The 16,381-nt window shown below is 34.4% G+C and overlaps 1 protein-coding gene across 1 annotated transcript in view; it reads right to left on the bottom strand.

The window, feature by feature from the left end:
• The window catches only part of LOC117564015 (zinc finger protein 423), a 179,094-nt gene extending 172,445 nt beyond the window's left edge, over window positions 1–6,649 (bottom strand). Inside the window, exon 1 of the mRNA XM_052002842.1 lies at window positions 6,237–6,649. Within this exon, the coding sequence (XP_051858802.1) occupies window positions 6,237–6,284 (48 nt within the window). The 5' untranslated portion in view covers window positions 6,285–6,649. The remainder of the gene's footprint in view (window positions 1–6,236) is intronic.
• Window positions 6,650–16,381: the final 9,732 nt, after the last annotated feature.

The raw sequence follows: 16,381 nt of genomic DNA, 5'->3' as shown, positions 1-16,381 counted from the left end.
AGAAAAGAGAATGGAAAGGGACTGAAGGAAAAACCAAGGCTTACATAATCGAAGAAACACATAAATCTCACCCGGGGGGAGACATGAAAAACGCAGTCACTCAACAGAAAGAGATGGAAAGAGAGTGAGAGCGAGAGAGTGGACGGAAATGTGCGTCATAAAAATATTAAAAATTTTAGAAGATCAAAATGGGTTTCTAGAGTGGTTTCGAAACCAGATAAAAGAGCTCGGACCGCTGTCCAAAAAAATAAAAAAAAACAAAATGTTCGTTGCTCGTTCCAGTGCATTAGAGCTCGATGGCATTTCAATAGGCCATAAATCTGAGCCTCACACTCTCTCTCTCTCTGCAGCTAGCTCATCATCATCATATTTTTTCATATTTTCCAAGCATGTTGCATGCTACATGCTGTATGCTGCATGCTGTGGCAGCTGCGCGTGCGCAAATGTTGCGCGGATCGTTTTCGTTCTGCCAAATTAGACGACGACGACGACGAGTGTTTTTGCCTCTGATTTATGTCCTGATGTGTGTCCTTGCGTGGCGTGTCCTTTTACCTAAATTTGCCTAATTTTCTCTCTGTGTTGAGCTGCGGGGCATCGCAACCACCCGGAGACAGCGCCTTTTCTTCTTCTTCCACTTTCTTTCTTATCTGTTGCCTCACGCACCGTTCGAAAATAAAATGAAAATAAAAATTATGAACTCCTTTTTCATTGGAACTTCAATTCGTCGCCTGTTTGTTGCCTTGTAAATCACTCAATTTTTGACATTTGTTCTTTCTCTAAATTACGTGACATTGTTTTATTGCATAGAGAGGGAGACAAGGAGTGAAAGAGAGGGAGAAAGAGTGTGTGAGAGAGATAGAGAGAGAGAGAGTGGGATGCTTGTATTTTGTTATGGAAGCCATATTTTCACCCATTCTTTATCATCAAGAGCACATCATGGCCTTCTCTCGATTCTCGATCTGCTCATATAAATAGCAGTCATTTTGCTGCTGGCATTTTTGAGGTGGATTTCTACTGTCAAAAGTTGATTAGTTGCTTTTTTGTCTTTGTTTTTGTTACGTTTCGTTTCATTCGTTTTCCGCCCATCATAAATCTAACACAAAATAAAGGGGTTGCTTTTGTTCTGACGTCAAAAGTATGCCCCTATGTGCATTCTCTGACATCTCCACGTACATAACATTCTATACATATTTCATATCCGTTGTCACTTCAGAGCACTCCCAGAACTTGCTTCGAGAGACTTAACAAAAAGCTCAAGGATAACATTTTATTTATTTGCATACATTTTGATATTTAACACTTCTTTTCCTTCTTTCAATATTATTAGGTGTGGAGCATAATAACACTCTATCTTTTATGTTAGATAACAACAATTGACAGATTATAAAAATTTAATATTTTACACACTTTATAAAGCATTTTGAATTTGCTATTTGAATGTTTAGGGAAATTGCTAAATGCAGAGAGATTTTATTTAGAACAATGTTGATTTTGTAATATTATTCGAAACTAATAGTGCTATAAAATGAATTAAATCATTATTAATTAATTGCAATATGTAAAAAAATGATAGTAATATGAATTTTACTTAGCTGCCTGTGTAACGCTGTGGCTTACTTTATAAAAGCTTTATCTTAATCTCTTAAGTGGAAAAGCTTTTGTATTGGAGGAGGGAATTTATAGGAATTTAGATTAAGATAATTTTAATATAAAATGAACGCTGTTAAATAGAGTCAATATACAATTCAAAATCTAAAAATATTATATCAAATGTCAAGTAATTTACAGTGCAGGCTGTCAAACGTTTCGGTTCACATTTCAAAAGCTCTCTCTTACTCTCTTCAGAGAGAAAGCTTAAGTAAGTAGAGTCGAAATTTGGGTTTATATTACTTTGCCATTAAGAAAACACCAAATTTCCTATATTTATTTCATTTTATAATTTTAAATAAAGTTATTAAATTCAATTTTTAAGTATATTGATCCAAATATCAAGCAATTTGCAATGCAGGCTGTGAAACGTTTCAGCTCTAGTTTAAAAAGCTCTCTCTTGCTTTCTATAGAGAGAGTTTCTTCCTTCATTGTAGTAAATACATATGTAAACTTCTGTTAACTTTCATTTAAAATTTTGTACTAAAACAGCACTAAAATAAATTTTAAAAAACTTTAAAAAAATATCAAATATTCTTATTCTTATAAAGAATTTCTACAATGTTAACATTGAATATATGTATATCATCAATAACTTTGGTATCTCTTTATATCTTTACAGATGATCAGGCTAAGAACAATTGCATGTAAGTAAACCCATAAAAAAGTTTATCTACTTTAACTGCAGATTGTATTTTGGAATATTTAATTAAAGTTCGAAAATTTGTTGAAATCAACGTTATTAGTTGATATGCATAGAAATACTATGATAATAGAGCGTAACAAAAGAAGAGTTGCTTCTGTTCTCAAAGCCAATTGATATGCAAATTTTGTCGGCTTGGTTTTCTATAGATAGTTCGAAATGAACGAAGCTCATAAAGTTGTATACATTTTTATCGAGAAACGCTAATCAGGAAGAGCAAAAAAAAAATACAAATAAAAGAAGCAAAGGCAATTAACTAAATCCAAGAAGGAAATAAAAGAGAAGAAGAAAGTCGAGGGGAAAGCAAAGAAAATCCACCCTGAAAATGGGGCTTTGTACTGGTCTCGGCATTAAAATATAATTGCGACTATTTAATGCCATTAAAGTCACTGCGGCGATTAATGACTAATGGAGGTGGTTTATATATATCTATATATATGTATGTATAGTGAGGGGGATGGAAAAGTGAAAGTGGACAACGCAGAGAGAGAGCTCGTGACTGGGATTGATAGAATGATTTAATGTCGCCAATATAAATGGACGACTAAACGAAACGTGCGACTCATTCGAAATGCACACGAAACCCGCATAGATACACAGATACAGAGATACATTTGCTGAAGCTACAGATACAGATACAGTAAACATTTGTGGGCCCAAGATGGCCGCCCACATTTTGGCTCGTTCATCGCATGCTCAAATGACATTTAATGTGTCAAATAAGGGTTACTCCCACCCCTCAAAGAGTCTGAGACTCGACTTGGACTCTTTGCCTGTCATCATCATCCACTTTCTCGGCTGAGCAGGCAGACGGAGAGAAGAGAGAGAGAGAGTTTTATGTGAAATTGATATCCGTTCGAAAGGCAGACATCATGAAAAGGGAGTCCTAGCTAACATGTGTGTGTGTGCGTGTGTGTATCTTTTGGTATGCGTGTGCGTGTGCGTACATAAATCTGTCAGTTTGCTTTCTTTTTGTCACTGCGCCCTGTCAATTCACACAAAAATTATGATCCTGAAAAGTAGATTATCCTTGATTTATCGCCGCATCATTCGAAAGTTGAAAGCGACGCAATGAAATTGCGTTCCACACACACACACACTTTGAGATACAGTCTAAATGTATCTTTGTATCTTTTGTGTGCCAGCATGTGTCGTCATTTGGCCAGGCCAACAACACGCACTTTATTTGTTGACATTTCTCTCTATTTTCTCCCTCTTTTCTCTCGGCTTTCTTCAAATTCGTTTTATTTATGCTCGTCTCTCTTGTCCTGCTTTTAGAGGCCCGCAGATAACAACACGTCAAATCATTGTCCAAACCATTTGAGTGAAAGTATCTGACGGATACGTTTTTTTTTCATCTGCTCATCAGCGTCCTTTCATTCCCGTCTCTCTCTCTCGACAATAAATAAAATTAAATGCGCTTTTGTTTGAGCCAATTGAATTATGTGCGTGTGAATGCCTTTTTTTTCTTCCAGTTTTTCCACACAACTTTTTTATTATTGCCTTACAAATTTTTCTGTGAGCTGAAATTAAATGGCGACTGCGTCTCATCTAGAAGAGTTATGACTTCCATGGCAATTTTGATGAAATTGTTCTTTATTTCTTTTTTTTTTTTGTGGTGAAAGAACATATCATAAGATTCTTTTCTTCCCTGCTGCAAAGGGTTGCATAAATTTGTAAATGATTTGTTATTATAGGCAAATCCCCTATGGCAAAGACATAAGGAAGGGTTTTTTTCTTGCCTTCCTATTTGCATTCCCTTTTGTCTTCGGTTCAACTCCCATTGCAACTCAACAGTTGAGGAGCACAAAATTACTCTAGCTCCTCTTAAAGCACACACGCATATTAATAAGGTGCGCTCATTGCTGTACCCAACGAACGCCATGATGCTCCCGCGCTCTCATTTGACACTCTTCAAAATCCAGCTGGAGAGTAATTACTTGCATTTGTTTTTGTAGTCCTGTCTTCTTTTCGCCTACGCAGGCTGTACATCAGAAAGCGCGCCTTTTCAAAGTTCAACTAATGCTTTCGACATTGCTGGCTCTCTCACACTCACTTTCAAAGCTCTTTCGATCATTTAGTTTTCGTTTGCGACGCCGCGCGGTGTGAAAAATTTGTAAGTGTGTAAAGTGTTTTCCTTTTTGTTTTTTATGTGATTGTTAAATAGTTAATCACAGCTTCAAGTGTTTTAATTACTAAATGAAGAGTGCTATTGTGCGTGGTTGTTATTTTAAGGCAGTGAAATGTCAATAAATGAAATAAAAATGCAGCATAAAAGTGACGCCTGCAAGCAAGCCTGCTGAAAAAAATTCTTCGCGTGTGTTTGTGTGAGTGTAAGAGGAGCAAGGAGAATAGAAATACAAATGCAATAACCGCAGCATAAGAAAATACTAGGTGAGTGCCAATATGTATATTTGTATGTGTAGCATTTTTGTAGGGTTGTTTTTGAGTGCAGTTATAAAATAGCGCGCAGTTGTTGTTGTTTTGCAAGGCGGGCGCATACATAGATCTCTGTTCAGCGGTTAGCAACAGCGCTTTTGCAAAAGCAATGCTGAAAGCAAAAGCAATTGTAAAGACTTCACTTGGTTTGCTTTGCATTTGAGCTCTGCTTTTACGGCAACAGCGACGCTTTTGCAAATGTAAATTATCTAATTAGTTTCTGTTAAGAGGAGCCCCCATTATGTGCTCCACTTGATCGCTGCGCTGTTAAAGTTCTGCAAAGGCGTGCTTCATTTTAACAGCTGCGCTTTTGAAAATACAAAAAAGTTCTGTTAACAGCAGACAATGTTAGATGCTGCATTTAATAGCTGCGTTCATATTGTTCTGTATAATAAGGCGCATTTTAACAGCAGTGTGTTTTTATGTTATGATAACATTTGCAAGCCTGTTAAGCTTCAAATGTTAATCGCTTGCTCATTAATCCTTGTGGCATATTTATTTAACATTTTATAGGTAATTTTCTTTACTTCAATTTTATTTAATTTTAAGCAACTGTTTATTGTTTCTCTGTATAGTAATTTCTTTTTAATACTGCCCTTTAATATGTCTGCTACTTTACCTTACTCAATAACCCTTTTTTTGGTGGACCAAGCAACCATTAAATTATAGCATTTAATGGCTTCCGGTTTTGAGACATTCGCAATTTCAATCATCGAGCTTGCTTCAGAGTTCGTTGTGGTTCGTTTGCCAGTAAAATGTTTAAAGCAAAAAAAATGGGCAAAAAAAAGAACGAAGAGAAAAATATTCGCATTTTGTTGTTGTTGTTGTTGTTGTTGCTGTTTGTAATAAATACGCTGTCAAGCCCGCATCGATTATGGACACTCACGGATGCACTCATACTCACACTCGCACACTCACTTGGCAGTTGCATGCAGCACAGTCAACTGTGGCAGTGGCAGCAACATCGGCAGCTCCAATAATGTGAGTCAATAAATCGCCAATCAAGCAATCATACACAATTTATTTCCCGTCATAATTATCGAGCTCTCGCTGTAGGTGTGTGTGTGCGAGTGTATGTGTGTGTGTGTGAGTCTCTGTCTGTGTATGCAGCGTGTGATTATGACGCTGCTGTTGGACGCCCTGCAGCGGAGCTGACTGAAGTCGTCGCAACTTGAAGTCCCAGTCTCCATGTTTCATTTGCAGCTCAAGCGAATGCACGAGGTAAAGGGATAGCGGACAAGGGGCAGGGGCAAGGGGCAGGGGGTGTGGCAGCAGCAGCAGCAGAGACAGTCGCCGTCTGCAGTCGGCATCTTGCTGGCGTTTGATTTGTGGCATAGACAGGCGACGCAGTCGCCGAGAACTTTTCGAGAATTATTTGATTCTGTTTTGGTTTTTATCATTTTTATTGCCCAAGAAGAGTTTTTGCCTTTGGGTTAGCTCAACTCACCTCAGTGTATATCTTTCTCTTTCTCACTCCCTCTTCTGTCTCGCTCATTTGACATTCCTGCGCGCCAATCGCAGCTTCGCCGCCGCCTCGGCATTATTTTTTAATCGATTTTCAGTCACCGAGCTTCACTCTTCTCAGATTTGGGATTATTCTTCATGTTGTTGTTGTTGTTGTTGTAGTCATTTAATTTGAATTTCTGGCTTGAAATCTCTTTGGCATTGTTTGCTTTTGATTTTCGCCTAGTGCCCGGTTTCTTCCTCTTCTTCTTCATCATCATCATCATCATCTTTGGGGGCATTTGTCATTGGTCAATAAATTCGATTGATTTATGCAGTCAGCGGCAATTTCAATCCCAGCTGCCTTCTTCTTGCTCCTCTCCACTTCTTAACTGAAATTGAATTCCTACATTTTTATTTTTTTGATTTTGTTTGTTGTTATTTATTCGTTTTGAAACTTGAAATTCTCGAGACTGAGTTGAGTTGATGTCTGATTCCTCTTCTTCTTGTTGTTGTTGTTCCATTCATTTGCTTCTCATCTTTGCTGCTTTTTGTTGTTGTTGTTGTTTTTGTTCTTGTGGCAGTTCACGGCTGGACGTCGCAAGTTCAAGAGTTCAACGTCTTTATGGGAAACGCATTTTCCATGTTTATGGACTTGTTTTTCATTTGTAGCAACTTTCAACTCAACTTGCTTATTATTTGATATAATGCTGCAAGTGCTTGCATAAATTTAATTAAGTTCTCCATCGTCAAAAGTTGAAGAATTGGGCTGCAAAATTCTTTTGTTAAAATACTTTCGAATTGTCAAGTAAAATGAACATTTAATAACCAAACTTATATAAGAGTACATAATTAATTATTAATGCTAACCTATTTAATCTCAATTTGCACCAAAATCATATAAAAGTATAATTAATTATTAATGCTAACCTATTTAATCTTAATTTGCAATCATTCAGTTCATTAAAATGTTTAAACTTAATTAAGAAAATAAATGTCTAAATATATCAACTTATAGGAAGTTCTTTCTTAATTTGTATATTATATTTTAAGTATAATTTATTGCTCATTTTGCATTTTGCACTCTATACAGATTATCCACTTATGTGCATAAATAATATCTAAAAAAAAGTAACTTCGTAAAATTATGAAAATGTTTATTATGATGCTATTCCAAAGAACGTAAAAAAGCAATCCTGTTTCTTTAATAATTTTAATATTTCAATTGAATTAAAGATTTATTAGTAGGTTTTTTGTTTTATATTCAGGCTTCTACATTGTTTAAGGATTCTCCACATAAATAATATCTCTGTCAAAATATTGAAAATTATTTCTGCAGTTTTTCGCTATCTTTCGTTTAGCCTTAAGAAAATAAAATACATTTTTTTGGACTTCATTTGTTGCTGTAATTCTTTCAATAATATTGCATTATTCCTTGTTGAATTTTACATATAGTTAGCTACAGTATTTTGTATATATTTTTCACTTACATACTTATATACATGTAAAAATCTAAAAACATGTAACTCCATAAAAAATTTACTACTTTTATTTCTTTTGCTGTAATTTTTCGTCATCTTTCAGTAGCCAATTGAGTTGCTGTCTCAAAAAATATGTAAAATAGATTCTGCTTCAATATTTATTTTAATAAATTGTTAATGAAGTTTAAAACTTTAGCATAGTTTTTAGTTGAGTTTCTACATTGTGTAAATTTATTCCACTTAAAACAATATTTAAAAAGATATTCTCAATTCAAGCATAGGAAATTTTACCCAAAAAAAAATTTTTCTGTCGCATTTGCTATTTTTAATTTAGTCCATTGATTTGCTCCATCAAAAAAAATGAGAAATAGATTTTACTTCTTTGATTATTTTAATACAATTTTCATAAAGTTAAAAACTTTACCATAAAACTTTATTATTTGGGTTACTACACTGTGTAAACATTTTCCTCTATAATATAATATTAAAAGAAATATACAAAATTTCGAATCTTGTAGCTCGAAGCAAATTCTCAGCTACATTTTTTTTGCCATCTTTCATTTAGCCAATTGAGTTGCTGACTCAAAAAATAAGAAATAAAGAATTTGCAACTTTATTAATTGCTGTAATTTTTCACTGCGAAAAAAAGTGAGAGAGCAACAAAATAAGAACGCTTCCAAACATTTTCTCCATTAAGAAGCGCACAATAAAAATAAATCCATCAATAACAAGAAATTAAACATAAAAAAAAGAAATATATGAACCATATATGTGTAAGAAGAAGAAGTAGAAGAAGAAGAAGAAGAAGCAGAAGCAGAGGAACGTTGAACGCGGGAAATAAACAAGTTCGCTGTTGAAGCCGCTGGCCACATGTTGTGGCAACTTATTGGTCGAAATCGAGAAAGAGAAAGAGAGAGGGAGAGGGACATATATAAAGAGTGAGAAAGAGAGAGAGACAGACTGTGGCGAATGATGAGGCAGAGAAACAGCGGGGATTGGCAGCAGCAACTCAACTCAACTCAACTCAACTCATTGGATCCTAATTCCGAATAACGAATAACGAATTTAACCAATTTACTCAAATGCTAATTTATGGCCGATTGATGCGCAGGTAGTCGAAAGAATCACAATCACAAACCGAATGCAGTTCGAAACTCTGCTGGACACGCAATCAAAATGTGGCAGCGAATGGTGGCATGCAGCAGCAGCCGAGGCAACACATCATTATCAACTGCGTCTTCGTCTTGTTTTTGTTTTTTCTTCTTCGTCGTCGTCGTCAACGTCAGTGGCAGCCATAAACATGGAAGCTGCACGCACAGAGAGAGAGAGAGAGGGAAAGAGAAGCAGATGCACCACTTGTTGTGCTGCATGCTACGTGACGTGGTTTGCCTCGCATGAATTACGACGAATCAACGCGCAGCAGCAGCAACAAAAACAACTTCAACTGCAACTGCAACTGCAACTGCAACAATTTGACAGTTGAGCAACTGCTGCCATCATTGCCACCTTCGCTGCTTGCTCAAGAAGCGCCAAAGGTGCACAGTGGGGAGTGCACTGCATCATCATCATCATCTCCATCATCATCGTCGTCGTCTCTTGGGTTGCATTTCTCCCATGCGGCGATTCGCGTTCCACTTGCAAGTTGCACATAAATTTAACAAAACTCTCTTCTATACTCTCTTCTCTCTCTGATTGCCCACTTCAATGATGATTATGAAGACTCTGATCATAATGATGACCGTATCAGCAGGATGACGATGTTGCACTCCCGCTTGGTGTGCCACTTGACAGATACAATCCAATCAGTTGCATTCCACGGGGATCTATTGAGTGCACCTTAAATGCCACACGAGACATTGAACCAAGAAGAACTATAGCAAAGAAATTTAGAAACATTCCTAATTATTTAAATAAGTATATTTTGTTTTAGTTAAATAGTAAACAGCACCAGAAATTAGGTTCTAATTTTAAAGTAAGGAAATTTCAGCATTTTAAGAAACAAGAATAAAATTATTTTTTTTTATATTCGAAAAGACTTTCAATCTTCTCTTCAATTTGGAATAAAACATTCTTCAATCAAGATTTTAATCTTAAGATAAGATGTTTTCAATCTTAAAACGAGTTTAGCATCAAAATCTTGATATTTTCAACCTAAAAATTTTATTTTATGATTACTCTTATAGTTATTTAATTTTATTGCACAAATCATATGAAGAAACCATCATTCAAGATTTTAAAATTAGTCATTTCTGCAGCTGATTTAAAATAATTATGCACATATATACAAAACTGTAGCGATTTCCATTAAGTAATCATTGTAGCAAATATTTTGAGATATCTTATTATTATTATTTTTCATTGCATTGATTATGAAAAAAGTATTGTAATAGTAATTATTCGTAATTGCTGGATATCTTTTGCGCTGAATATTGTGAATTTCATTAGGTTGTATCAATGGCTGCAATCTCGCTCTTAATCTCACTTAAAGTTGTATGTTAAAGTAAAGCTAATGTCAATCTTTTGACAGTCTTTTGCATTTTCATTCCTCTCTAAGGCATTTTATACTACTGTGACTTACTTGATTTAAGTTTAATTTGGGAAATATTAGTGTTATATTGTTTAATTCAAAAAGAAGTGCATAGAAATATTTTTGCTTTATTTTAATGGACATTTATCTTTAATTTCTTAGCGGCAGTTATTTTTAAACACAAATCAATTTTAAAAAGTTTTTACCTCTATTGGGGTAAAACCATATTTGTATTTCTTCAGCTTCTTTTAATTCTTTTTTTCAAATTAATTTCAAAAGATATCTTTAAATATTTTCGACGATGATTACTTATAAATAATTGCACAATTTTTTGATATAACATATGCATCGCTTATCTGCAAATAACGTTGCCTCTAAATTAAAAAACAAACTATAATACTAAATTATAACGACAAAAAATAATAAAAGAATATAATGTGTTACTAAAATAAATAAATAAAGTAATAGACAAAGCTGTACTAAAATAATTTATGATAATTTCGCTACAATAATATCCGTCTTATTATGTAGCTTGCAACCATATTTATTATATCTCTATCTAATTATGCACTTTGCAATTGACTGGCTTGATTTGTCTTTCAATAGTTAATTAATATGATTGAATAATGTTTGAGCGGTAGCCGGAGCTAAGCAGTTGGTCAGTCATATTAAAGCCTAATTAATCTTGGCTAAAAGTGAAAGACACTTGCTGCACAGAGCACAAGCGAGTTTTTGTAGATACAAAATGTATCTCAATCTGTTTGTGTATCGGCAAGTGCGCACTTTGCATTTGCATCTTGGCAAGTGAGTTGGGAGTGAAGTATTCATTCATTCATTCATTCATTTAAGCACTCAACGCGCACTGCAAACTGTCAATTTATTATGCGAGTGGCAAAAGCGATAGTTAGTTAGCAGCAGCAGTAAAAAAAAGAAGGCCAGAAAACAGACAATGACTATCGCCTGGCTGTCGAGCTGAACCCCTGATCCATGGGGAAGGTGCACATGTGGCAACAGAGAGAGGGAGACGGGGGCAAGGATTGGCAGCTTGACAATGACAGGGACAGGAACAGATACAGATACTGAGAATGAGAATGAGACTGTGGCTAAAAAGGCAGCGGCGAGTGTCAAAAACGCCACGACGACGAAATGTGGCACAGCCAAAGGGGCAACTGCAATGTGCAACGTTCAGTGTGCAACGTGCAACGTTCAGTGTGCAACTTGCAATGTGCAACAAGTTCCAGTTCCAGTTCCTGCGGTCGCTGCGCTTTAATTGACAGCAACAAACATCGCGCGGGGGCAATGCCACCCACCCACACATACACACTTGTACACCACACACACACACACACAGATACTTACTCACTCACACAATCTCGAGATTATTTCTGTGCGTTTCCCACAATTGATTCGGACAATGCGACCACAGCTTCAGCTTCAGCTCAGGGAATGCAACTGAAATTCTGACTACGATTTTGGTTTTTGGCTTTGGCTTCTCTTCAGCTTGGGTTTGAGTTCTCAGTTCTCAGTTCTCTGTACAACACCGCAGACAGTGTCGATGTGAAGAAGGCCTCCGCCAAAGTCTCTGCTTCAGACTCGAGTTGAATCTGTTGCCAAGCTTTGGCAAGGCTAAAGTGCAAATGGTTCTTCGGCTGCTTAATGTGAGCTGCGTGTGACTTTCCTTATATAGATGTTTGTGTGTGTAAGTTAGAGTAGACCACCAACAAAAATGTCAAAAACGAAGCTATTAAGCAAAGCTATTTTGCATGACTTTGAGAGTTGCAGTAAGAAAGAATAAATACGAGAAATATAAATATTATGAAAATAATAAATGAGATAATTTATTGATAGATTAGAGATAAATCGAAAAAAGTTCAAAAATAATAAAAAATCCTGTAAAAGGTGAACTACATATTGAAGGCTGTTCCTTAAAATATAGAAATGAAATAATTTAGATAGTAAAGCGATAAATGCAGCCAACCAATAAATAATATATTTATTTGTTAAAGAAATATAAATTAGAGAAATATAAATTCAATATATAGAAGTGTATTTAAAAAATGAACAGAAAGTAAGACAATCCTCTTCCTTTAAACTATAACGTGAAATTAGAAAAAATAAACCAAAATGCCCAAAAATGTTAGGAATATTTTAGAAAATAGTAAAATATTTATAAGGAAACCAACTTAAGTAGAAAAAATTATTCAATGAGGCTTCAAAAAGGCTTCTCCTTATATTGGTCTCCTTATAAATATTTTACTATGTTCAACAACAATGTTAGGGATATTTTGAAAGGGAGTAAAATAATTGAAAAACTGAATAAGCTTCGAACATTGACAGACGATTAAAATACAGTCAGAAAATATAAGTTTAAGATAGAATTGGATGCAAATTTCGATAAAGATTTTTGTTGCTTATAAAAAAAATATATTTATGAAACCATAAGAAAGATCATTTGTTCCTTCTATAAAAAACTATCCTTTATTTAATAGATATATAAAATATATCAATATATTATTCATATAAAAATAATAACAAATTTGGATTTAATAACTTCTGATAACTTTTTGATATGAGTATAGAATAATAAGAATTGGAAAATAGAATAATTAGAATAGAATTATAGAATATAATTTTAGAATAATAAGATATAGAATAATTATTAATAATAAAGAAATTTAAGTTTTAGTAAAAGGATAATCATAAGTGTAGGAAAATCAGTTAAAGATGAGGAAGAAGGAATGTATACCATGCTGAGGAAGAATATGAAGAAGAAGAATATAAAATCTTCTTACTTGCCACTTTGTTATTGACAAATTTGTCGGCTAGCTTTTTGTCTTCATAATGAAATGCATTTAAAAAGATTTGTGTGTCAGTGTGCGTGTGTATGCGTGTAAATAGTTGTGTGTGTGCGTTTTATGCAACAGGTTGCCTTTGAGGCTGTGGCCGTTGTTGCTTGTGCATTTTAAATGTGCTACCTCAGCTGCCCGCTCCACACAAGAGACTCCACAGTCTCCAGTCTCCAGTCACACAGTTTATGGTCGACCTCCTCTGGATATCTCTCCCTCTCTCACTCTCTCTCTCTCTCTATCTCTGTCTCCCTGGGGCCGCCGCCTTCTCGGACGCTTTGATTTTATGGCATTCGTTTGTCGTTGGAGGCAGTTTGATGCATGTAACTTGTCGTGCCACGAGATTTTTTTTTTTACCGAACATATTTAGCATTTGGACGTGCTACATAATTCCCCAAAGTCATAAAAAAAATCGTAGAGAGAGAGGGAGAGAGAACAGATTTGTGACGCGTTGCAATGTGTGTTGCAAGTTGCTAGGCTCTGAGGAGTGGCAGCCACACAGTTTTATATTGTTAATATGTTATCGAAAATTGTGAGTAAATGTTATTAGTAATTGTGTTTAAGTTTTTTTTTTCGATTCGATTTTATGCAAATCCGTTGAAAGACCAAGCCCAGAGTTTTTTTTTCCATTGGTTGCCACTTGATGTGGCAACTGTGAGCATGGGAACGTAATCAGCACTCGATTAGCAACCGGAAAAGTGGCGCAAAATGAATTGATGTCTAGCTTCGATTCCCAGACTAAACAGTGACAAATCTCAGACAAATTTTCTACTCAATTCTCGATTCTCAAGTGCTTCAAGTGCAGCCAACAGAGAAACAGAGAGAGAGAAAGAGAGTGAGAGAATCATTTTGTCGCCGTCGGCAGCCTTTGATCTTGGGGTGAGAGTTATGAGCCCCTGACAGGGATTTTTCGGGTTTGGAAAGAAAGCAGAACATGGAGTGGCGATGATTACTTAGTTGATGATGTGAAACAAGTGTAATACATATTAATTGTCAAAGGAATTGAGGAAATGCGCAGCAATTCTTTTGAACTCAAAGAGTTAATAAATTTCTTTATTTGTTTGTGAAATTGTTTCAAGAGCTCCCCCCGAGCTCCCCTGCACTCCCCTCTTCCCTACTTGATTTCGATTTGTATTAAAAGAGCAAACAATTTGCCTGGCCTGGCATTTATCTACCGGATACATTTTTATCTCCAGCACGAACGCAATTATTGTTTGTCTGTGGCGGCGGCAGAACAATTAAGAAATGAACTATCGCCACAATGGCGACGGCAACAGCAACAGCCACAGCAATAGCAACAGCAAAAGGTACACACAGTTAGCTTTGTAGACCAGGTGGTTCACTCGATCGGATCTCCCCCAATTAGGCAAAAAGCACTCATACTTACTCTATACGTTAAGAGCACTCATATCTGATATTTGCCCAAGATCTGATGTGAAACTGGAGACCGCAGAATTTCGCAATGTTTTTTTCCCTTCTACTTGCTTCTTTGCTTCTTTGTCGGTTTGATTTTCATTTTGGACATTTAATTAACTCAACAATTTTGTACGCAATTGTGTTTATATTGCGGGTGATTACGTTTTATGATCGCCATCCGGCGATCGCAATATTTACACTCGAGTTTACCAAATCATAAAGCTTCCATAATTACCCACATTTATTGGCCCCTCCCCTTACCCCGCCCCATTTTCCTCATTCTGCTCCACTTAAAGGCATCAGAATATTTGCACATTCAATCCCAAAGGCATACGCACACACAGATTGCTAAATATTAATTATATGTAAGAAGATCTTAAGCGAAAGGCAGCATACAATTGATAGATATAATTTTGGTTGATAGAGCGGAAAAAGAAGTAGCAGAAAAGTCCAATAATTATAATTTGATATACCAATTATTGAAACAGCTTAAGAAATGTTATAGGTATTGGTATTTATCAGTATTTTTTAATTAGAAAAATTAGTATTCATTCGGAATCTTTTAAATAAGAGAAGTTAGTATTCAGTATTTTTTAAACAAGATAAATTAACATTTCTGCAGTATTTTTCAATACAAGTAATTATTATTTTTTCAGTATATTTTTAAAATAAGAAAATCCGGAATTTTTCAGTATTTTTGCTTTAAGTAAGAGAAATTTTCATCCCGTTAGTTTTTTTCAATAAGAAACATTGACCTTATTCAGTATTTTTTATTAAGATATTTGGATATTACTTAAGTATTTGTTATAAGTAAGAGCAACTGGTATTTATTTTGTGTTCTTTTTAAGATTTCGAAAAGTTAATGAATTAAAGAAATGTTCAACTGATTAAGTTTACTTTATAATCTATAATATTAATAATCATTTGTTATATAAAAATTTTGAAATTTGTATGTTAAAAAAACACACTTAAACTAAAAAAAACTTCAATGCATTTTAGAAGCTTTCATTTTCTAACAAACAAGAGAAATTTTGACTTCACATGTAAATCCTTGTAAAGCCAAAAAGAAATATTAAAAAATTTGTTATAAAATTAATCATTATAATTTAAATTATTTTTATATGCAAAGAAACTAAAGAAAATTATATTTAAAACTATTAAAAAATTTTATTTTATGGTTATTATAAAAGAAACTGAATTAGTGCAGAGAATTTTAAAATACATACATATTTTTGATTTATTTTTTTTTATTAAAAATACGAGAAATTTATAATTGGAAAGCTAAGCCCATGTAAAAGTGATTATCGTTTACAAAGAAAATAATAATTAATATGAATCTTTAAATAACATTTCATTGACTAGTTAACATAGAAAGATTTGCCACAAAAAGTAACACAATGAAAGGCACAAAGAGTTATTAATTTATTTAAATATTTATATATTATATTATTTGATTGACTATTAATTACAAATTGTCGTAAACAAAAGCTCACAATGAATATCAGTAATAGTTTTGAATATTATTACTGTGTGCTAATCGTTAAAGAAATAATTTTATTCAACACCCTTTAAACGACATTGAAAATGAGTCGTTGAGCTAATCAAATATCAATATGCCATAGTTTCGTAATTGATTGAAACCGGGAAATCTAATGCAGAAATAATAATAATAGTAATAATAAATTAGCAGGCACTTTGAAATCAGTTGGATAATCAATTAAATGTTTATGCAGCAATAAAATGAAATCAAATAAAAATGCAATTATAAGTCAACGCCCAATTTTAATGCGCTTTGTTTGAAAAATGCACAACAATTAATTTTCAATCGAAAAAAAATGGGTGAAATATAAAAAAACCAACGTTACTCGAACTCGAACAT

This window comes from Drosophila albomicans, chromosome 2L, assembly GCF_009650485.2.
Source record: "Drosophila albomicans strain 15112-1751.03 chromosome 2L, ASM965048v2, whole genome shotgun sequence".
Classification (NCBI taxonomy): Eukaryota; Metazoa; Arthropoda; class Insecta; order Diptera; family Drosophilidae; genus Drosophila; species Drosophila albomicans.
The sequence above is the reverse complement of the archived record's forward strand: the minus strand, read 5'-3'. Positions and strand labels throughout refer to the sequence as shown.